The sequence below is a fragment of the Pelophylax lessonae genome (assembly GCF_965119305.1).
Source record: "Pelophylax lessonae genome assembly, chromosome: 4".
Lineage (NCBI taxonomy): Eukaryota > Metazoa > Chordata > Amphibia > Anura > Ranidae > Pelophylax > Pelophylax lessonae.
This window is the reverse complement of record NC_138771.1, coordinates 28,522,968-28,548,229: the sequence shown is the minus strand read 5'-3', so window position 1 is coordinate 28,548,229 and position 25,262 is coordinate 28,522,968. Positions and strand designations below refer to the sequence as shown.

The window sequence follows — 25,262 nt, the reverse complement described above, 5'->3', positions numbered from 1 at the left end:
TTCAAGGTTTCAACCAAATAGCATTTTGAAAAACGGTATAATTAAGTTTTAGATGCCCACTGTATGCCAGTGAAGGCAGAGAAAGTCGAAATGTGTGGCTATAGCATACTTACACAAAGCTAAATCAAGCCCCGCTTGCAGCAACTTTAGAACATGACAGACTTCTGAAGAGTCCAGTGTAAAATCTTGATCAGCAGTAACCCAGTGAATTTATGCCATATTCTACTATAGGCACTGTTAGAGCTGTCTTTTCTTGATTTTGTAAGAGTATTCACAACCTTTACAGAGCATTCAAGATCCATTAGTCTCTGCCTCTCAAGACCCAAGCCATCAGCCTGAGCCTGTCGGATGCTTGACCAATGGGACTTTAGAGAAGATTTGATCTTACAGGCAGAGGGAGTCGATCCTTGACACTCATTAGGAGGAGCAGAGGGTACCAAGGCCCTTTTGGCCAATCTGGGATCATCACCAAAACTATCACCTTCCCCCGCCACAACCTCAACTGGAAACTGAGAATCAAAGGGAACAGCAGAGAGGCATAAGCCTTCGTGGAGATCCACTCAGCACCTCCACCCTGATTGCTTGCAGATTCTGGACCCTGGAAAAGAACTCCAGCAACTTGGTGTTTATTGGGGATGCGAGCGGGTCTACCTCTGGAAGAAAATACCAAGCTCCGTTAGTTCTCAAAAGACTTGCAGTAGTCTGGACCATTCATTGTCATTGTCAGGGTACCAATAGCAGGAGGGCTCTAGGACCCAGTGTCCGTCAGAATAGGAGAAGGGCTCTAGGACCCAGCAACTCTGTCAGCCCCTTACCTGGGCCTTTATAAGGAAGCCAGCCCTTCTCTAATTGCTGTTTGATCTTCAGCTTCTACCAACATCCTGTTTCCTGTTTCCTGTGATTCCTGGTTCCTGACTCGGCTTGTTACACCTTCATCTCCAGCTTGCTTCCTGACTTTGACCTCGGCTTGTTTAACGGATCTCCTCTGCCTGCTACCTTTCCAGACCTTGGCTACCACTTGACCTTGTCTCCTCCGCTACCCACCTGGCATTGAACCTCGGCTTGAATCAACCACCCTCTGTCTCAGCGATCCTAAGTACCTGCTTCATCTCACAGGTGTCACCTGCCTGCAGTAACCCCGCAGCACCACAGCGGTATCCCTGAACCCTTTTCTGCAAGCAACTCTGCAGGCGACCTGTGCGACTTTGGGCCTAACTCCTCCTGTCTCATCTCCAGGGGAGTTTGGCACTTAGCTGCAAGGGAAGCCCTCTCTCCATTGGCCTCCAGCACTTGATACCTGATAGTATCAAACAGCCAGGATGTCTGAGGCCGAGAGAGGTGCTTCTGCACTTGAAACCCTATGTCAGCAGATAACGGCTCTGACACAAGCAGTCAAAAATCTGCAGGAAGGTTACTTCCAACTTGAGGGGCGGTTCCATGCCCTCACAGGTTCCATGACTTCCACCGAATCCAACCAAGCCTCTAGCCCCGCCTCTACACCAGCGTCCTCCACATCAGCTGTTGCCGCTCCACCCGCTGTGGTACTGCCTCCTCCAGAGCCCAGAGTTCCCACTCCTGAGCGTTTTTCAGGGGACCGGCGGAGGTTCAGAGCTTTCAGGAATGCCTGCGAACTTTACTTTGCCCTGCAATCTAGGACCTTCGCTTCAGAAACTGTCCGAGTGGGGTTCATCATCTCCCTTCTATCTGATGAACCACAATCCTGGGCCCATAACCTCCTAGAACGAAAGGATGAGGTGCTGAACTCAGTCTCCATGTTTTTTGAAGCCATGGCTACTTTATATGATGACCCACAGAAAACTGTCACCGCAGAGTCTGCCCTTCACTCCCTGGTGCAGGGAAGACGACCAGTAGAGGATTACATTGGGGAGTTCTGTAGATGGGCAGCTGATACCAGATGGAATGATGCAGCTTTGAAGTTTCAATTCCGTTTAGGCCTATCCGAAACAATCAAGGATGAGCTGGCCAGGTCTGAAGCTCCCGACACGCTAGAGACTCTGATCCAAACTTCCATCCAGCTAGATAGGCGTCTGCGGGAGCGACGCTTTGAGCGTTCTCAGACCTTTCGGCCAACCTGGGTACTGCCCAAGGTCCCGGCTCCAACACTTCCTGCCGCTGCTCCTCTAAATACCTCCAATATAGAACCAATGCAGATTGGTCTGCTTCGACCCGCTTTAACCCCAGAAGAAAGAGGACGCAGGAGGCAAAACAATCTCTGTCTCTACTGTGGAGCATCAGGACACTACCTTCGCAACTGTCCGATTCGGCCAAGTAAGTCCAGGTACCTGTACCCTACATATCTTCAGCTGTCCGGATCACTATCTACTCACATTATTCTCCCCATCTCTCTGCATGTGGCTGGAAGGGAGGTCAAACTGCAGGCAATAATTGACTCTGGAGCTTGCAGCTGTTTCCTGGACATCAACCTGGCTAAAGACCTGCACATTCTTCTGACTACCAAGGATCAAAGACTAGACATACACCTAGCTGATGGAAGTCAACCTAGTTCAGGACCTGTTACCCAAGAAACAGTCCCTATTCTCACAACCACAGACACAGGGCACCAGGAACTTCTCTGTTTTGATGTGATCAGTTCTCCAATTTTTCCAGCTATTCTTGGAATCCCGTGGCTACAAGCCCACAACCCATCAGTGGACTGGTCCCGAGGGGAGGTCACCTTCTCATCCAGCTACTGCTGCCAGCATTGCGGTATCCCCACGCTAACCAACCCCCATACCTGCCTGACCATACAACCAGCAACAGACACCAGCCTAGTAGTCCCTTCAGTCTACCATGACTACCTTGACGTCTTTGACAAAAAGAAAGCTGAAACCTTGCCTCCACACCGATCATATGACTGTCCTATTGAATTGCTCCCTGGAGCGGAAATTCCCTTCGGGCGCATCTTCCCTTTGTCCGAGGTGGAATTGGAGGCTCTCAGACAATACATAGATGAGAACCTAGCCAAAAGTTTCATTCGTCCCTCTTCCTCACCTGCTGGCGCAGGCATCTTCTTTGTTGAAAAAAAAGACCACTCCCTCAGACCCTGCATCGACTACCGGGAGCTCAACAAAATTACCATCAAGAATAGGTACCCTCTTCCCCTCGTTCCGGAGTTGTTCCAGAGGTTTCGAGCAGCCCGGGTATTTACAAAACTGGACTTAAGAGGGGCTTATAATCTTGTTCGCATCAGAGAGGGGGACGAGTGGAAAACGGCCTTCAGAACACGCTTTGGCCACTTCGAATACCTCGTAATGCCATTTGGGTTATGCAACGCCCCCGCAACATTTCAACACCTGGTCAATGATATATTCCGAGAATACCTTGACTTATTTCTGATCGTCTACCTGGATGATATCCTGATCTTCTCCCCCTCTCTCGAGCTCCACCGAATCCACGTCAAGAAGGTATTGAGTACCCTCCGCAGGCACGGTTTGTATGCCAAGGCCGAGAAATGCGATTTTGAAAAACAATCTATTCAATTTTTGGGCCTCGTAATCTCCGTTGGGGGAATCTCTATGGATCCCCAGAAGGTCACAGCAATCCTAGACTGGCCTGCACCTACAGACCGAAAGGGAGTCCAAAGATTCGTAGGCTTTGCCAATTTCTACCAGAGATTTATTAAGGACTTCTCCACTATCATCGCCCCAATTACTCAACTCACACGTCTCCACACCCGTTTCCTCTGGAATCAGGAAGCCCAAGTAGCCTTTGAAAAACTCAAAACCTTGTTTACCTCTGCTCCGGTGCTGCAACACCCGGACCCAGCGCTCCCTTTCGTTCTTGAAGTAGATGCTTCTGAAGTGGCGACGGGAGCCGTGCTTTCTCAGCAGATGGGCCCAAAAGCTCTATTACACCCAGTAGCCTTCTGCTCTAAGAAATTAAACCAGGCTGAGAGAAACTACGACGTGGGTGACCGAGAGCTTCTGGCTATTAAAGTGGCCTTTGAAGAGTGGAGATATCTATTGGAGGGCGCCAATCACCCGATCATGATTTTTACGGACCACAAAAACTTAGAGTATCTGAGGTCCGCCAAACGTCTAAGACCCCGACAAGCTAGATGGGCATTATTCTTCTCACGATTTAACTTCCATTTAACCTATAGAAAAGGATCCAAGAACGGGAAGGCAGACGCCTTGTCCCGGATGTTCCCTGAATCCACAGAACCTGCTCCACCGAGCACTATTCTTTCGGCCCAGAACTTTTTATTGATTCAACCCAGCTTGAAATCGGTCATTGAACGAGCCTCTGCTTCATGCCCTGAATCTGAGCAGGTCTCGTTAAGGAAACGAAATGGATTACTCTGGCACCAGGATAAGGTCTTCGTGCCTCAGGAGGCAAGGCTTCAGGTCTTCAAGACGTACCACGACCACCAGTTAGCCGGCCACTTTGGATTTCGTAAAACAAGTGAGCTCATCCAAAGGTCCTTCTGGTGGCCCAACCTTAGTCGAGACTGTAGAGCCTATGTTAAATCCTGCTCTGTGTGCCTACGTAGCAAGGGTGACAAGACAAGGCCCTGGGGACTACTGAGACCCTTACCTATTCCTAACCGTCCATGGGAAGGTATCTCGATGGATTTTATTGTGGAGCTTCCGCCCTCGGAGGATTTTACTGCCATTATGGTGGTGGTGGATCGCCTGTCGAAGATGGCCCATTTTCTACCCTTGGTAGGCACTCCTTCAGCAACTGAGACTGCCCACATTTTCCTCAAGGAAATCGTGAGACTCCACGGCTTTCCCGGAAGCATTGTTTCTGATCGGGGGGTACAATTTACCTCCAAGTTTTGGAGAGCTCTGTGTAACGCCCTGAAAATAGAACTTTGCCTCTCATCAGCATACCACCCTCAGAGCAATGGGCAAACAGAGCGTACGAATCAAACCTTGGAGCAGTACCTCCGCTGTTTCTCAGCCTTTTCACAGGATGACTGGGCCTCGTTGCTTCCATTTGCGGAGTTTGCTTATAACAATTCACTACACTCAGCCACAAACCAGTCTCCATTCTGGGCCAACTATGGATTCCACCCACTTGCCTTGCCTGACACTATATTCGAATCTGCAGTACCTGCGGTCCAGGACAGACTTGCTTTTATACAGCAAAACTATCAAACCCTTCAAGAATGCATACTGAAGGCTCAAACCGACTACAAGAAATTTTTTGACAAGAAACGCAGGGGGAATCCCTCCTTTAAAATTGGGGATGAGGTATGGCTGTCTACGGCCAATCTGAAACTGCCTTGCCCATCGAAGAAGCTAGGGCCTAAATACATTGGTCCGTTTCCAATTAAACGAGAGGTAAACCCAGTGGCTTTTGAATTATCCCTGCCGGATTCTTATAGGATTCACCCAGTTTTTCATGCCTCTCTCCTAAAAACGGCCATTCTAGATCCATTTCCTGGGAGAGTGGAACTTCCTCCTCCATCAGTAACTGTTGATGAAGAAACAGAATATGAGGTGGAGTCAATATTGGATTGCAGGAAACAAGGCAGGCAAATACAATATCTGATCAAATGGAAGGGGTATCCACCCGAAGAAAGCTCTGGGGACCAAAGATCAACATCCATGCCCCTAGACTCCTTCGGGAATTTCATGCCAGATATCCAAGGAAGATGGCCCGGTTGGGCATCCGGAGGCTGCCCATTGGGGGGGGGGGGGGCACTGTCAGGGTACCAATAGCAGGAGGGCTCTAGGACCCAGTGTCCGTCAGAATAGGAGAAGGGCTCTAGGACCCAGCAACTCTGTCAGCCCCTTACCTGGGCCTTTATAAGGAAGCCAGCCCTTCTCTAATTGCTGTTTGATCTTCAGCTTCTACCAACATCCTGTTTCCTGTGATTCCTGGTTCCTGACTCGGCTTGTTACACCTTCATCTCCAGCTTGCTTCCTGACTTTGACCTCGGCTTGTTTAACGGATCTCCTCTGCCTGCTACCTGTCCAGACCTTGGCTACCACTTGACCTTGTCTCCTCCGCTACCCACCTGGCATTGAACCTCGGCTTGAATCAACCACCCTCTGTCTCAGCAATCCTAAGTACCTGCTTCATCTCACAGGTGTCACCTGCCTGCAGTAACCCCGCAGCACCACAGCGGTATCCCTGAACCCTTTTCTGCAAGCAACTCTGCAGGCGACCTGTGCGACTTTGGGCCTAACTCCTCCTGTCTCATCTCCAGGGGAGTTTGGCACTTAGCTGCAAGGGAAGCCCTCTCTCCATTGGCCTCCAGCACTTGATACCTGATAGTCATCCAGACTTGTCCTGGACAAATAGTTTGCCTGAAGATTCTTCTGACCAGGAAAATAGGCTGCAGATAGCTGCAGGAGATTGATTTGCGTGGATTCTAGAATCAGAGAAACCTCCTTCAGGAGGGGGAGACTGAGTCTTGTTTCCAGATGTAGGCCACAGTCGTTGCGCTGTTTAACTTCACCAGGACATGTTCAACCGGGATGGGGTGACTGAAGGCTAGGAGTCTGAAATTCTGCTCCCAACTCCAGGATGTTGACACCATCTTGGACCCTTGAAAAAGACCATTGGCCCTGAGCCCATTGCTCTTGAAGTAGGTCTCCCCAACTACTTTGCTACTACTCTGACTGCACCACCAGCCACTAGGTCTTCAGAAGGGAATGACATTGCATATGATTTAGTTTCTCCAACCACAAGTTTAGGCAACTGGTCCAGAAACCCAACTTGAATATGAGCGAGAGTTCAACTAAGCCTACCTGAGCTGCTGGAGCGAGATTTCTACGGCTCAGTCTGCCAGTCCATCACCAAAGCTGTACTGATGTCCACAGAGGAGCCATCCTCTGTGACATCCTCCTGTGACAACATGCTCCAATCTTGTAGAACGAGTATTTGATTCAGCCACCAAAAGGGAATGGTCAAGCTGTCCTCTGGAGGCACTTGAAAAACTTCCACAGCTCCGCTTCCATTTCAAGGCATTTCACCAACCTTACCAAAAGAGGAATAAAACATCTAGACAAAGGTCGACCTGTTCAGAAGAGACTGAAGAGGATTGATTGGCTTGTGGTTTTGAGACCAGTCCTGAAAGGAAGACTGGACAGTGGACATTGCCAGAATAGATGGCCCTTGCAGAAGATGAATTCAGTAATTCCTTTAGAATGCTTAATTGTGACAACTTGGTCACCATCATCTTAATCACGGTTTCCCTGAACAAAGTAGGAATCACACAGCCTTGTTCATTGACATCTTCTTGGGAAGAATCTGACCATTCAAGGGTTGATTTGCCTGAGGAGGCCCTTCTCATTGGCACAATATATGATCCCTTTACAGAATGAGTGGAAGTGACTCCTTTAGAATGTATTGAACAAATGTTTAATGAATGTGACAACCTGGCAGGTGTGGGCATCTTTATCCCTGGCTGCTTGAACCAGTAGGGCTTATACAGTCATGCTCATCCATCTCTTCTTTTTGCAAGAGTCAGAAGAATATTGTTTGCCAGGAGGGCTATGAGACTGCTCACTGATAGAGAAGATAACCCTTTCATCATGTGAAAATCTGTTAGGTGTCTTATTCATGGTTGCTTGAACAAAGCAATATTCATGCAGTCGTGTCCATCTGGAAACTCAGAAAACAGGCTGTTTCGTCTGATATGGTTAGGATAGGATAACCCTTTCAAAGGGTGAGCAGAAACCACTCCTTTACAGTGTATCGACAACATGCTTATTGAATGTGACATCTTATTAGGTGTCATCTCTAGCCCTGGCTGCTTGAGCCAGTAGGATACATACTGTCATGCCCACTCGCGTCTTCCTCTTGTAGAGTCTGAAGAGGGATGTTTTGCTTGGGAAAGCTATGAAACCTCACCTTGCCAGAGCATATAACCCCTTCACAGGGTAAGTGGAAATAAAGCCCCGTACACACGCAACGATTATCAGCCGACCGGTCGTCCGTCTTTTGTCCAGAGTGGTGTTTTGTTGGTTGGAATGTGCCAAGACTGCACACAAATTTTCTCGCCCGACAAAATTCTACTTCAGAAGTGATGTCATGTGTTGGTTTGCTTTCTTTGTGTTCTTTCTTCTCTGAGCATGCCCAGACTTGCTCATCAGATTTTTCCCTGTCAAAATCTGTACTGACTGCACGAAAATCAGCCGTGTTTTGATGGCAGAAAAAAATTTTATAGCCTGCACACCAGATTTTTTTCGGCCGAAAAGTCGGAAGTTGGTTGTCAGAAGCATCGTACTAACAAGCCGAAAATCAGCAGATCAGTCGTTGGACGAAAATTCCCTGCCAATTTTAGACGCGTGTGTACGGGGCTTAACACTTGAGTGTATTGGCCACTTGTTTCATGAATAAGACAACCTATTCAGTATCATCAACCTCATCTCTGGTTGCTTAAAAAAGCAATATTAATGCAGCAGGCACATGCAAGGCTTTGATGGCGGACCCACACTAAGAGAGCTCCGGTCCGACTCCGCTCTCATCGACCCCTGTACTGCTTTATCAGCTTCCAATAGCTCTAGGGGTAGGCAGCTTAAATCCCCTACATCGCTGGCCCACCTCATGGTAAAGATTGGATATCAAAGATCCACTCCCCAATCTCCCTCTGAGCCGCGGCCTCCTTCCACTATTGACCGCTTCCTAACTAGGCCTGCATCCCTGGCCTCAATTTCACAAGTTGCCCGGCCGAACACAATCGCGCCGACACAGACCGGGAAATATTTCCACAGGGCCTCTCCTCACTACAGCCCCAGGCTTCCCAATCTCTATTAACCCCCAAGCTGCTGGATTAAAAACTCCAGACTTTACTACATCGAATCACCCATAATATAGCTCAGGAAATAGGGAAGATATCCCAGGAACTACGTGGAGAATTGGACCAACTGGGGGAACGTACTAATGTGCTAGAGACCAAATTTGATGATATGAATCACTATGTCCATGCTCTGGAGGAGGAGAACTCTTCCCTCAAACATACTGTGTCTCAGCTCCAATTACATCAAGAAGATCTTGAAAAATGAGAACCGCATCAAAATCTCCGGATACGGGGAGTCTCAGAAAATGTGAGTAACAAAAATATCTGATCGTATCTTATGGGACTGTTCAATATCCTTGCACTGGGGACATTGATTGGCGCTTGGATAAGGCCCACAGATCACTGGCCCCTAAACCCCCTGTTGGAGCCAGACTGTGGGATATTGTGGAAAGATTTAATTACTATGAGAACAAAGAAGCCCTTACCTTGGCTACCCGTAACCACATATTGAATACAAAGGAGACGGGATCCAGATCTTTAGCGAGCTTTCACCTATCACTCTGGCAAAAAGACGCTCCCTACAACCCATAACCTCCCACCTCCAATCCCCAAAAAATTCCTTATTTTTGAGGTTTCCCATTTCGTGAGTGTCATGAAAGAAGGGGTCCAACATGTTCTACGTGACCTGCAGGAAGGGGACGCCTTTATTGGAACCTAGGCCTTCCACCATTAGATGCTGAAGATCTGATGCCGCTACCCTCCACACCAAGGGCCCCATCTGCTCCATCCAGGATCTGGACCCCAGTCAGGGGAAGAGGGAGAAGACCCTCCTCTACACCTCAACATTCTCATCTCAATCGGCAGCCAATTTGAGCACACCTTGACTATTCTTCTAGATCCCCTACATGGTCTCGTCACCATTTTAACCCTACACATGGGTATGTTTCACTTCCCTGATTGTTCCTTGTTTGCAGAAGAGTCCCCTCTCTTCCTCCTCTCTCCTATTGAGGTGTTGACTTAAGTTTGTTTTAACTTCTAGAATTTGTATAGGAGCAATCACCTGGTGTGAGCGGATCAGGGACCTCCGCTACGCCAATTCTTCTGAGTCTCCTTGTCTCCCTCCGTACCCCAGGGCTGCAGCCTTGGTATCCTGAGATGCTGCTGCCACTCAGACCTTCGATTATTGTTTTCTTTTTTTTATGGCCAAAATGGCATTTAGTTTATATGGTATTGACAGCTTTTTTTATTTTATTTTCATGTGTTTATTCATAATGTTTATGCATATTTTGTTTTCTGTTTTCATTTGCTCGCATACACCGTTGGGGGTGTGGATTAGGCTTGGACGCAGTCCCTGGTGTCTTGGCTAAATGACCCATAATCCAGGGAACCCCACTGCTGGTCCTTGGGGGTGGCTTTTATCATGGCTAACAGCCTTGTCTGGGGTCTGCTGGGTCCATGTGAAGTGGGCAGCGGTGTCTGCAGAGTCTCCCCTAGGCACGCACACCCGCGCTGTGCCTAGGGGAGTCTCAACAATGGTTCCACAACTATTTATTTATAAGTCCTTCAGTTTATAGTCCATTAAAAAGATTATAGCAATGTGATAGGTTGTGTAATAATAAAATGTCCATCCACAAATGGCGCCTTCAGAAGGGGATTAGAAGCAAAATCTAGCAGGAGCTACAGGGTATAAAAGAGAAGAGAGGTCATCTCTAAGTGTAGCAATATGATTACATTTAACAAAGGTTAATGCTGAGTGGGGACATCACCCTCCCGTCCCCACTCAGCAGCGGGAAAGCCGATGCACGGGGCAGGTGGCTCCGATTGCTGCCTGACACCCGCGATCGCTCCCCGCTGAGAGAAAAGAACGGTCAGCTATTGTAAACACAGCTGACCATTATTCTCCCTGGAATGACCACAGAGCTCCTGTGATCCTTCTATATAGGATCACAGGTCTCTATGGCCATTTCACAAGGCACGCCCCCCCCCCCCCACAATTAGAATCACTCCCCTAGGCTCACATTTAACTCCTTGATCACTCACACTGTTAAACCCTTCCCTGCCAGTGTCATTATTACAGTAACAGTGCATATTTTTAGCACGGATTACTGTAGAAATGTCACTGGTACCCCCAAAAGTGTCAAAAATGTCATTTAGGGGTCCAATCTGTCCGCCGCAATGTCGCAATCCTGCTAAAAATCGCAGATCGCCGCCATTACTAAAGAAAAAAACGTGATAACTTTTGCGCAAACCAATCAAAACCAATCAAAATACGCTGATTGCGATTTTTTGTTACCAAAAATATGTAGCAGACAACAAATTGACCTAAAATGTAAAAAGATTTTGATTTTTTAAGTTCTTTTTTTTTTTGAGAATGTGATATAGCAGATTGTGAAAAATATTGTTTTTTTTTTTTTTTTTTTTTTTTCAGAATTGTTGCTTTTTTTGTTTATAGCGTAAAAAATGCCACCATAAGAAAGCTCTATTTGTGGGAAAAAAAGGACAATTGTCCGTTAAAGTAACGCAGTGCCAAATCGCAAAATATGGCTTGGTCATTAAGGGGAAAAATCTTCCAGTCCAGAAGTGGTTAAAGCGGTTGTATACCCCACTTGGTGATTTTTAGCTACAGGTAAGCCTATAATAAGGCTTACCTGTAGGTAAAATGGATATCTTCTAAACCTGTACAGTTTGGGAGATATTCACCCTGCATGCAGCCGCTGATATCAGCAGCGCATTCGCTCTGACAGTCCGGCGTATCATGCCAGAACTTCAGAGCTCCTCGTCGGAACGAAGGGCTCCCATGCATGCCACTAACAGCGGCGGAGCCCACGAACACGGAAAAAACGCTGGGGGAAAGTGTCAGGACCCTCAGCGGTGACCAGGCGCTACTGAGGGGACCTCGTCCTAAGGTAAGTATTTCATAATGTGCTAGTATGCGATGCTTACTAGCACATTATGCTATTGTCTTGCAGGTTTTTTTTTCAGCGGTCTACTACCGCTGGCAATTGTGTGGTCATGTAACATTGTACCCAAATAAAATTGTTATCATTTTTTCCCCACAAATGGAGCTTTATTTTGGTGGTATTTGATCAGCTCTGCATTCTTTTATTTTTTAAATGATGAAAAAACTGAAAATTGTGGAAAGAAACCAGTATTTTTTACTTTCTGCTGTAAAAAATATCCAATAAAAAAACATTTTAAATTAAATTTTTTCACAAATTTTGGCCAAAATATATTCTGTAACATGTCTTTGGTAAAACAAAATTAATCCAAATAAGTGTATATTGATTAGTTTGTGTGAAAGTTATAGCAGCTACAAACTCTGGTATATAAATTGGAACCCAGAAGAAAGGAGTGACATGCAGGATAAAAGGGATGTCACAAAAGTGAGGCACCTGGTCACTAAAGATGGGGTCAAATCCTGTGCACTTTTACCGCAAGAGAAAGAGTTATCACATTAAAGTGAAGCTCCAGCCAAAAGGGGAAGCTCCGCTTGTCTGCTTCCAGTATACTGTATATACCATAGCGTATAGACGCTATAATGTCAGTGTCAGTCAGTTCCCACCCAGTGTCAGTTAGTGTCAGATTGTCCGCCAGACTATCAGAGTCTCCCTATAAGTCGCTGATCACTGCCACAGCTAGTATAAAAAAATAAATAAAAATTCCAGTATACTATAAATACCATAGCTTATAGACGCTATAATGTCAGTGTTAGTCAGTTCCCACCCAGTGTCAGTTAGTGTCAGATTTGTGAAATAGAAAGTGCACTCTACAAATACCTATACATTAAAATGCATAAATAAAAAATACATACAATGATGAATCAACAATAAACGTGTTGTGAAATACACAAAACCACCAAGTTAGTGTCAGATTGCCCGCCGCACTGTCATAGTCTCAGTATAAGTCGCTGATCACTAGTATAAAAAATAAATAAATAAAAATTCCAGTATACTGTAAATACCATAGCTTATAGACGCTATAACTGTCACACAAACTAATCAATATACACTTATTGGGATTTTTGTTTTACCAAAGACATAGCAGGATACAGTTTGGCCTAAATTTACAAAGAAAGTTTATTTTTTTTTATTTTTTTTAATGGATATGTTTAATAGCAGAAAGAAAGAAATATTGTTTTTTGTTTTTCAAATTTTTAATCTTTTTTTGTTTTATATCATAAATAATTAAAAACCCAGTGGTGATCAAATACAACCAAAAGAAAGCTCTATTTTTGAGGAAAAATGGTGTAAATTTAATTTGGGTACAGTTTTGCATGACCGCGCAATTACCAGTTAAAGTAGCGCAGTGCTGAATAGCAAACAATGGCCTGGTCACGAAGGGGGTAATACCTTCCGCATCTCAACAATTTGAGGTTTACTGCTGTTAAACTACTTTGATTGCATTTACCTGTAACTCAAAGCCTATTTTGTATATCTGTATTTAACCACTTCAGCCCCAGAAGGATTTGCCCCCTTTCTGACTAGGCACTATTTTGCGATTCGGCACTGTGTTACTTTAACCAAACTAAATTTACGTCCTTTTTTTCTTTTGGTGGTATTTGGTCACCTGTGCAATTTTTAATTTTTGCGTTATAAACAAAAATAGCGACAATTTTGAAAAAAAACTACAATTTTTCACATTCTGCTATATGACATTCCCCAAAAAAAAATAAAAAAATCAAAATTTTTCAACATTTTAGGCCAGTTTGTTTCCTGCTACATATTTTTGGTAAAAAAAATCGCAATAAGCATATTTTGATTGGTTTGCGCAAAAGTTATTGCGTCTACTAACTACGGGAAAGATTTATGTAATTTTTATTGTTTTTTTTTACTAGTAATGGCGGTGATCTGCGATTTTTTGCGGGACTGCGACATTGCGGCGGACAGATCGGACCACTAACTGACATTTTTGACACTTTTGGGGGGGACCAGTGACATTACTACAGTAATCAGTGCTAAAAATATGCACTGTTACTGTAATAATGACACTGGCAGGGAAGGGGTTAATACTGTGGGTGATCAAGGAGTTAAATGTATGCTGACGTGTGGGGGGTTGGGGGGGGGGGGTTCTGTGACAGACACAGAGATCGCAGTTTCAGCTATGCTGAATCTGCTAAACTCTTCCTGTCTATCACTCAGAAGATCCGCCTGCTTTGTTTACATAAGCAGGCTGGTCTTCTCTCCGTTTCCCTGACGATCGGGGGAGGGCAGCGGCAATCGTAGCCGCTCCTCCCGCGGCCAGACTCCCGCTGTGTCTAAACACAGCGGGAGCGCGGATCCGGTGGCGCACGCGCGCCGCCAGAATCACTAGCAGTCCAGTGACGTAGGTCTACGTGGCTGGACCCAGGGGAGCCGTACTGCCGCAGTAATATTACTGTGAGCAGTCGGCAAGAGGTTAATCTTGAAAAGAATAAAAACATTGAACAAGAAAATCAGATTACAGGGACGATAGGTAGTGGATGTGTATGGCTTGTTTTTAGAGAATAGGGATATTGTTTAGTGTCACTTTTAGCATACATATAGAAAATTGTGCATTATTTGGCGTGCACCAGTCTTTGTTAACCACTTAAGCCCCGGAAGATTTTACCCCCTTCCTGACCAGGGGGTATTTTGCGATTCGGCACTGCGTGACTTTAACAGACAATTGCGCGGTCGTGTGACGCCTTACCTAAACGAATTTGGCGTCCTTTTTTCCCACAAACAGAGCTTTCTTTTGGTGGTATTTGATCACCTGTGCGATTTTTTGATATAAACAAAAAAAGAGCGTCAATTTTGCAAAAATAACAATATTTTTCACATTTTTTATATGAAATTCCCCCAAAAAAATGTATAAATCTAAATTTTTTAACATTTTAGGCCAATTTGTTTTCTGCTACATATGTTTAGTAAAAAAAATCGCAAAAAGCGTATTTTGATTGGTTTGCGCAAAAGTTATCGCGTTTACTAACAAAGGGAAAGATTTTTGTTGTTTTTTTTTAACGCGTAATGGCGGCGATCTGTGATTTTTTTTTTGCGGTACTGCGACATTGCGGCGGACAGGTCGGACCCTTGACTGACATTTTTGACACTTTTTGGGTTACCAGTGACATTACTACAGTAATCAGTGCTATAAATATGCACTGTTACTTTAAAGTTACACTGGCAGTGAAGGGGTTAACTTTTTTTTAGAGGGAGGGGTTATGTGTGTCCCTAGGGGTGTGATTCTAACTGTGATTGGCTGTGGCTTGAGGTGTAGGAACAGTGATCAACGGTTCTACATAGTAAAAAAAAAAAAGAACACATTATTTTTTCAGTGTATTTTTCATTTTTATGGGTGAGTTTTGTTATACATTAATGTCTCGCTAGTACACCTGTGGCCAAAAGTTTTGAGAATGACACAAATATAATTTTCACAAAGTCTTCTGCTTCAGTGTTTTTACATCTTTTTGTCAGATGTTACTATGGGATACTGAAGTATAATTACAAGCATTTCATAAGCGTCAAAGGCTTTTATTGACAATTACATGAAGTTTATGCAAAGAGTCAATATTTGCAGCGTTGACCCTTCTTTTTTAAGACCTCTGCAATTCCCCCTGGCATGCTGTCATTCAACTTCTGGGCCACATCCTGACTGATGGCACCCCATTCTTACATAATCAATGCTTGGAGTTTGTCAGAATTTGTGTTCTCAATGGAATTGGGGTCTGGGGAGTTTCCTGGCCATGGACCCAAAATTTCAATATTTTGTTCACCATGCCACTTAGTTATCGCTTTTGCCTTCTGACAAGGAGCTCTATCATGCTGGAAAAGGCATTGTTCCTCACCAAACTGTTCTTGGATGGTTGGGAGAAGTTGCTCTCGGAGGAAGTTTTTGTACCATTCTTTATTCATGGCAGTGTTCTTAGGTAGAATTGTGAGTGAGCCCACTCCCTTGGCTGAGAAGAATCCCCACACATGAATGGTCTCAGGATGCTTTACTGTTGGCATGACACAGGACTGATGGTACCACTCACCTTTTCTTCTCCGGACAAGGTTTTTTCCGGATGCCCCAAACAATCAGAAAGTGGATTCATCAGAGAAAATGACTTTACCCCAGTCCAATCCCTTTACCTTTTCCAGAATATCAATCTGTCCCTAACGTTTTTCCTGGAGAGAAGTGGCTTCTTTGCTGCCCTTCTTGACACCAAGCCATCCTCCAAAAGTCTTCTCACTATGTGTGCAGATGTACTCACACCTGGCTGCTGCCATTCCTGAGCAAGCTCTGCACTGGTGGTGCCCCGATCCCGCAGCTGAATTAAGTGTAGGAGATGATCCTGGCGCTTGCTGGACTTTCTTAGGCGCCCTGAAGCCTTCTTCCCAAATGCAGTATAAATGTTTTTTATGGGATTAAGTTCATCAGGATCAATTCATCTGATCACTCTTCATAACATTCTGGAGAATATGCAAATTGCCATCATAAGAACTGAAGGAGCAGACTTTGTGACAATTATTTGTGTCATTCTCAAAACGTTTGGCCATGGCTGTAAATAGCAAAGCAACAGAAAAACAATTATGTCTAGACCTGTTACATATTGTTAGTTTGCAATTGTCTTTAAAACACTTAGAGCCGATCCACACTAGCGCGACTTGTCAGGCGACTTGTCAGCCTGACAAGTCGCGCTCCCTCGCAGCCCATTGACCGCTACAGGACCCGTTCTAATAGGAGCGACACAAGTCGCTCCGACTTAGAAAAAGGGTCCTGTACTACTTCGGGGCGACCTCGGAGCAACTTACATAGACTTCCATTATGTGAAGTCCATGCAAGTCGCTCCGAAAGTCGTGGTGCATGGGAATGCACAAGTCGCCCCCGAAGTAGTACAGAGTCGTGTCGCCCCAGTGTGAACCGACTCTTAGAAACCTATGAAAATATACCTGCTGATATTTTATATAGACTATCATACTGAAAAATAGTGAAACGCTCCAAATATGGAATACTTCTGGCCATCTTCCTTTGATAAAACAAATATTTTCCTAAAACAACCATGGTTCCTATCCTTTACAATTACTTGAATTACTCTGTAGAATACAGTTTTCCTTATATGGTGAATTGTTATCTACAACTTAAAACCAAAGTACATATTTTTGGTGTTTTATTTAATGTTTATATAAATCTCAGATCACAATTTGAAAACTTTAAACAGAGAAAAGAACGTACAATAAATTAGGCAAATTAAAAAGAAAATACTTAGGAGGAAATTTACTAAAACTGGTGCACACAGAATCTGGTGCAGCTCTGCATAGTAACCAATCAGCTTCCAGGTTTTATTGTCAAAGATTGATTGAACAAGCTGAAGTTAGAAGCTGATTGGTTAGTATGCACAGGTGCACCATAATCTGTGTTCACCAGTTTATAGCCTGGGATACACGATGAGATTATAGGAAAAATTATCGTCTGTTTTTTTTCTGCATGCCAGTCTCCATATCAAAAAAGAAGAAGCTACTAAAGTATGAAAATTCTCATACGACAAATAAAAACTCGGAAGTTATGTAATGCATTGTATTGCATTTATATTGTATTTTTGGATGAAAATTGTAGCGATTAAACGAAATTCGTATCAAGAAAAATTTTCTTGTTTGTCCTTTTGGATAATTTGGGAGGAAAGCTGTGTACTAACGATCAGATTATCGTACTATCGCTTCGAAAGCAGTATTTTTCATCCGATTTTCTGATCATGTGTATGAGCCTTAAAGCAGAGTTCCACCCTAAAATTATACTTACCTCCATCTTCTTGCTCCGGGTCACCTGAAAAACAAATGGATAATCGCAATTTTTTTTTTTTTTTTTACTTACCTTGTTTAGAAGAAAATATACTTACCTTACTTCCTCTTCCTCCCCTCGGCGGCCACGGCGATTTGTCACTTCATGGCTTGCAATGATTCCTGGGAGCTGAACGTCATCGCTCCCAGAAATCAATGCGCCTGCACCGGCCCCCGGCGTCAGTTCCGGTGCAGGCGCCATCATACCTTGCTAAACAGCTTCTGGGCTTGCCTAGAAGCTGTGCAGGGATGACGCTGCGGCACCGGAAGTGACGGCGGGGCCGGTGCAGTGCATCGTGGGACCGAAGAAGACGGAAGAGGACACAGAAGAGGATCGCGCTGGCTTCAAGCTGCCCACCTGAGATGGCAGCGCTGGAGAAGAAATTTTCAAGGTAAGTATTTCTTCTAAAAGGTAAGTGCAACCCGGGACAGATCAGAGGGTAGCCATTTTGGAATGCACTAGCCCTGACTATCCTGGGGGTATTTTTATTAAAAAAACTTTCCCAGGGTGGAACTCTGCTTTAAGTAAATCTCCCCCTTCATGTCTTTATTTCTTCTGTTTCATAGCAAAGGATGTAAAAAATAAAATAAACCTAGACATATACTAATAATCCTTTTTTCTGTCTAGGGTACGTGACATCAACATTGGAGGAGACCACAAGATTTTCTAACAGAGGACGAGAAAACTTTCAATATCCAATTACTAAAAGCCAAGGCGAGACACAATGGAAAGTTCAGGCAGCTGATTCAGGCAGATACCTGACTCGGACATTACCACAAACACAGATTTCACCAAGGTATACAAATTTAGGAAACACGAGCAATTCCTTTGGCTCACATATTTATGAAACTACATCTCAACAAAGATATGGCAGGTGGGGCTCAAGCTTGTCTCCAAGATATGACTCTTCACATAAGTCAGAAGCCACACCAACTGTGCTGTATCAGACAGTACAACCAATACCCGTGGCACCATATTCATCCACGCAATCAACAATATTTAGTCAAACAAGCCAACAAGAGCAAATAAAAGATCAGAAGCCAGTAGCTCGCCCAAGATCTCGTTCTAAAGAGTCTAGAAGAGGTCAGGTTGACATTAAGGTGGAAAACAAGCAACAAGAATCTGATTCTCAAAAAGTATTTGCAATGGAAGTTGATAAAGACAGGAAATTAGAATTACAATCTGTAAGAGAAGCAAAGCATGTTATGGAGGGCAATGAAAAAATGGGTGCAAATCAAAATAGAAAAAATTATGATGAAACAGTAAGTGTAACAGAAACAGTGCAGAAAGCGATAATTCAAGAGCCTAAAACACAAGAGCTGCCTGTGAAAAAGGAGAGGAAAAAAAGAGAACAAGCCAAAAAAAGAAAAGAAGAAGAGGAGAATGTTGTGATAGGTGACACGAATGTGGCAGGAGGTTCATGGGTGGAGGTAAATGAAACTACCCAGGTGAGGAAAACAACTGTCCTTGGTGATAAGGAAAATGATCAGTCAATTTTCTATGAAATGCCAATAAAATTTGAGGAAAGAAAACAAGAAGACGTTGAAGAACACAAAGCAAGAAACGTTAGTCAAACGTATGTGAATCAAGAAACTACTTCTCAAAAGAAAATTGGGGAATCTGGTAAAACTAGCCTAGAACACAGAGAGGAAAAGATATTGGTTGATGATTATCTTAAACAGTTAGGACAGTCTTCTGTCTTTGACAAGAATGAGACTAAAATCGTATTGGGAGAAAATAATCAGGGCAACAAGTTAATAAAAACTTTTGTTCTTGGAGAAACATCAAAAGATAAGCAAGTCTTCATGGAAATACCAATACAACTTGACGATAACAGAAAAGAAACTAGTTCATACAAAGAAAATGTTGAAAAATCAGGGCAAAGCAGAGTTTCAGAAAATGTAAATAGAATTAATATTAGTGAAAAAGAAAGTGTTGGAATTGATACGAAGAACAATTTACATAAAGACTTTGAAAACAATGAGTTTAGCAGAGCAGAGGCATCTTCAGGTATTTTATCAGATACCATTGAGAACAAAGTCTTAGTTACCGATATACTTAAACAATTAGGTCATCCTTCAGACTTGGATGATACTAATGTTACCTATTTGGAACGAAAACAAAAGTGCAGTGATGGATCCATAAAAACAGAAATATTGGTAGAGTCTAAAGTGGAAGAAGAGCTGGATTTGTTTGATGAACCTGACCTAACCGATTTGTGGAACACAGCATCTTTTTCATCATCTCAGAAGACTGAGGCAGCTCAATTCCCAGTTGAAGAACGTCAGAGCAGGAAAATCAAGAAAACAATATTGGAAGATATTACAGGAGCAGAAGCAGAAGAATGGATAGGAAATGTCGTTCACACTGGATTAAAGGGGTCTCCGGGAAAATCCGTTAATGTTGAGATAGTTCAGGAATCCTTTGGCACATTTGCATATGAAAAAGGAGAGTACTCTCCTCCATTCCATGTAGAAGAAACAGTGGATAACTATAATGAACAAGAATCAGTAAATACTGAAGAAATACCTGCTTCTATAAGAACAGATCAAACACAAGAAGATATTACAGGAGCAGAAGCAGAAGAATGGATAGGAAACGCCATTCACACTGGACTTAAGGGGTCTCCAGGAAAATCTGTTAATGTGGAGATAGTTGAAGAATCCATTGGCACATTTGCATATGAAAAAGGGGAGTACTCTATACCATTCCATGTAGAAGAAGCAGAGGATAACTATAATAAGGAAGAATCAGTAAATACTGAAGAAATACCTGCTTCTGTAAGATCAGTTCAAACACAGGATAAAATTCAACCCAGTGAAAGTCCAGCTCGAGTTGAGGAAATAATAGAGGGTGAGCATGTCGATGAAGAAATCGATTACTTTGTTTCCATTCCAGATGATAATCCATATGTACAGGAAGAGGAAGAGGAGACTATACGAGGACAAATTTACACAGAGGAAGAGTCCCATGGTACGTATTCTTGGCAGGATGAATTCTTACAGGGCTCCCAAGGTCGTAAAAGTTTGAGTGAGATGTTAAAAGAAGCTGCAACCACTGAACAAAGCCCCACAAACTATAGAACCACAACAGAATACAGCGACACACTAGACAAAGAAGAACAAAATGAAACATCTCCTGTGAAAACTGTTGTGATTAAAAAAGCAAACACCTATGAATCCTCAGTGGATAGAGATAATGAACTGCAAACACAACAACAAAACGAAGACGCACATGTTGAGGCTAGCTGGATTGCGAAAGCAAACACCTATGGGTCATCAGTGGACAGTGATGATAGCTCTGACATGACAAAACAAGACAGACAATTACATATCAAAACTATTGGTATTGAGAAAGTAGTCAGCTATGGATCCTCAATGGACAGCAGCAAAATATTTGACACCGAGGGACACGAAGGAGAGTGCCCTGTTGAAACTGTTGTAATTGAGAAAACAATTAAAGCTTCTCCTGAAATGCAGTCGTCATTAATTGATTTTCTTTCTAAAGACCTCAAAGATTCCCAGCAAAAACTAAAAGGGACACTAGATTGTTTGCAAGGAAGCCTTCCTAAGGAGCTAGTTGAAGAGCTGTCAACACTTGCTGGGGAAGAGCAAACACAAATCAGCAGCATGACGATGGATATTAAAAAGCTTGACCAAGCAGATAAAAGTGGCCTTATGACCATCGTGGCAGAAATCAACATATCAAAAACTTTAGATGCAGATGATGTCAATGATCTAGATTTAAGTAAAATCATTGAAAGCGAAGAGAGGACTATTCATCAGATAATGTCCACTGAAGATGTACTGCAAAAAGAAGAGAGCACTGCTGGAAACATAATTACCGATAATACTAGTGAAGACTCATACAATTCTGTTACACTGGGAATAAATACTAGAGGACAGCATTACACATCTGAAGAAAATGTTGCAAAAAGCCCAACTTCTGCAAGTGTCCAATTTAGTCCTACACAGGAAGTCTCCTTTGGGCAAAGCTCCACTGATGCTAGCAGATTCATAAAACGTATAGAGCTGGATAACCTTGAGCAGATATTTCAAGTGGAGCCTGTAAGTTCTCAGAGTTCAGCTGCCTCCCTTTCCCCAACAGAATCAAACAGATCTGAGCATCATATTAAGCTTGCATCCAAGGAACCATTGTACAACAAACAAATCATCTTTGAGGGCCCTATCTCTGAAACCCTTAAACTGGACATTGTGAAAAACACAGAAGAAACATCTGAACAGAACAGATCTATAAGACATATACAAATAAGTCCAACAGAAAATGTTCCCACAGAACAGATCATATTTCAGGGACCTCTATTCAATACTCTTGGCATTGGAGCCACAGGAGAATTAGCAGCTCAAGAAAAATATGTGGAGCGTGTTAGTCGGGCAAATAACAGCTCGTTCTTTGAGAGAATCCAAGTTGGTAGTCAGGAAACTACAAGCCATAGCAATGAGTTTACTGCAGGATCAAGTAAGACAACATCACATTTTAAGGTGAACCCAAGTGAATCCCTCAGTACACAAGTTATGTTTGAGGGCAGCATTCCCACAACTTATGACTTCAGCAGACCTAGCAGAGTAGAAACTGATAATTCAGAAGATGACATCAGACCAATCGAACATAGCTCTGCTACTCAGAAAATTAATGTGACAAAACAAGTTAAGTATCAAGGTTATGTTTCTGAACAACATACTTTGGAAGATCATGGCAACATTGCAGAGAGAAATGATCAAACCAACGTCAACACTTCTATCCACCACATAAAACTGAGTCCAAGCAAAGAACATATTGTTTTTGGAGGCCCCTTCTCTGCAAATTTCCACATTAGTGGAGAAGACAAAACATATGTAGAAGATACAAACAGACCCATTAGACATATACAGCTCGGCTCCCCAGAAACACATATGCCAGTAACCTTTGAAGAACCAACTACAGAATCTTACGAATCTTCAGATTTTTTTGTTTCTTCACCATCTGGAGATTCCACTGAGAGTGAAAGATCGATAAAGCATATCAAACTGGGTCCAAAAGAGAAGACATTCACTTTTCAGATGGACATAACCAAATTTGCCACAAAGCATTCAGAAGGAAAAGGAGCTGAAGATAGTGGAATGGTGATTACTTCCAGTAAATCTGAAGGTCAGCCAGGATATAGTCAGTCAAGCACTGAATTAATGGATGACCCAGAGGTGGCAGAAAGTGGATACGGTGAGGAAGAAATTGCTGGCGTCTCTCAGTTTGCTTACGAAATCCTGCCCCAGAGCCAGAACATCACTGAAACATCAGAGCTTGAAAAAGAAGTTCAAATAAAAAGAATGATACATCAGGGTCATATGATCTCTTCTGAGAAAAAAGTGGCCATTGTGTATCTTGATGAAGAAGAAGAAGTAGAAGAAGAGGAAGAGGATGCAGATCAAGATTATCTTAGGCGCTCGTTCTGAAATCCATATACAGCCAACCAAAAAAAGTGTATATATAAAAGATAAACTTTGACTAGCACAACCACACAAAGCGTGGCCCAATGGCGTGAATTTTTTAGCATTTGTATAAATTAGAAATTGCCATAATGCACTGAAATTTTATTTGCTAAAGAATTGAATTGAGTACTGCACTTATCTTACACTTGTTGCAACAATATACTTTTAAGAGCTGAATCAACCCATTTTGTTCCTGCAACCCCATTATCTGTTATGGGCAAGTACTCAACTTATATTTACTTGTTAGTTAAAATACATCTGTCAGTTACTCACAGTGGTGATAGTGGTTTTATGGACCAAACCAATTTCCAGGTATCATAAAACCTACCGCTTCACTAGTAACAAATTTTCCTTGTACCAAAATGTTGTAATTTCTGCAGAACCAGTTGGCCAAGGTCACAATCTGATCATAACTAAAGTGTCTCCAATTTAACCTTTTCCACTGTGGGCGCTTAATGGATGTACTTAACAGATTTTGCCCAGCTGTACTCAAGCAGTTATATTTTGATGACCGATAGATGCCTTTGGAGAAAGCACTTGGCAGTCACCACTTCCAAGAATTGGTAAGCTGCAATATAATACATTTTTGTTTTTGGGTTCAATACTGCTTAAAGTATTTTTTGAACTACTGGCCCAGAGAAAGTATATATATCTGGAATCTTGACCTCACCTGCTGCATGCTTGTTCCAGGTCAGTTACTCAAAACGTAATCCAAAGCAACAACAGCCTATGATGTATATTCCTCTTATGGGTGTAGGCTGTCCGGCATCCACAGAAGGCCACTGAAAATTTACGGAGATGACACCACTGACAAAAGCTTTGGGGTTTATACACTAAAGGCATATCCACTGTGTACTACAAGTGCACTTGGAAGTGCAGTCATGTAAATCTGAGGGGAAGATCTGAAATAAAGGGAAGTTCTGCTGATTTCTATCATCCAATCATGTGCAAGCAGAAATGCTGTTTTTTATTGTCCTTGCATGTTTCCCTCAGATCTACAGTGACTGCACTTCCAAGTGCACTTGTAGTGCACAGTGGATTTGACTTTAGTAAATAAACCTCAATGTCTTATCATTGGTGACTCTTGTCTAGTAACTCTTCTTCTTTTTAATTGCAGATAAATAATGGATTCCAAGCAGAATCAACATGCCATCTTTGAGTTCTTGATAAAGGAGGGGTAGAGGTTGTCCAACATCCACAGAAGGCAACAGAATGTTTACATAGATGACACCATTGAGGAGAGTCACCAATGGCAAGACAATGTTCTTCTCATTGGTGCCATCTCCTTAAACATTTTGTAGCCTTCTGTGGAACAACCGGAACCCCTCCTTCATGAAGAACTCAATGACAACACGTTGCTTCTGCTTGGAATCCATTATTTACCTGCAATGAAAAAGAAGAAGAGTTACTAGACAAAGAGACACCAATGATAAGGCTTTGTTTTTGTCAATGGTGTCATCTCCATAAATATTCTGTGGCCTTCTCTAGATGTTGGACAGCCTGCACCCCTCTTTCCTCAAGAACTCAATTACAGCAGGTTGCTTCTGCTTGGAATCCATTATTTACCATCAATGAGAAAGAAGAGTTACTATAGAGGAAGAGTTTCTCTACCAACATGAAATTTTAATGACCTATGCAAGTTATTAAATATGTTATGCCACAAATTTGCATTATTTTTGATACAGCCCTCATATTACATTTTTGGTTTTGGGTTAAGATACATTTTAAGCTTGAGATACAACACTGAAAGTGGAGTAGCTGCTCACCCAATAATAATTACTAGAGACAAATGATACCATAGGTATCAACCCCCAGAGGGTTATTAGGCAGCAATAGTGATAGTCAAATTCTATCAAAAATATATTCTTTAATAACATATCCAATATGACAAGAAAAAAATAGTGCGTAGGATAAAAAGCCCCATATTGGGGAAATGTAGATTATGAGCTCCGGTTACAAAAAATGGTGACAGCATAAATCTCATACAATATCATCAAATGATCATAAACAGCATCAACCCCAAATTGTAGAAAGTGGGGGAGCAGAGGCCCAGACGCGTTTCGACCTATAAAAGGTCTTCCTCAGGGGGACTGTAATATCTAAAGAAAACACATTATAATTTACAATATGTTTGCAGAGCAGATCAGTGATATTCATGCAGCTATGTATTGAACTTTACCATAAGGATGAGGTCAGCTGGGAACCAAGGAGCAAGTAAAGAATTCATAGCATCCTCTAAGACCGGAAAGCACAGCCCCCTCCCTCCCCAGGTAGCAAGACAG

The 25,262-nt window shown here is 43.0% G+C and overlaps 1 protein-coding gene across 1 annotated transcript in view; it reads left to right on the top strand.

The window, feature by feature from the left end:
- The window catches only part of SYNM (synemin), a 98,379-nt gene extending 75,434 nt beyond the window's left edge, over positions 1–22,945 (top strand). Inside the window, exon 4 of the mRNA XM_082253175.1 lies at positions 18,122–22,945. Within this exon, the coding sequence (XP_082109301.1) occupies positions 18,122–22,944 (4,823 nt within the window). The 3' untranslated portion in view covers position 22,945. The remainder of the gene's footprint in view (positions 1–18,121) is intronic.
- Positions 22,946–25,262: the final 2,317 nt, after the last annotated feature.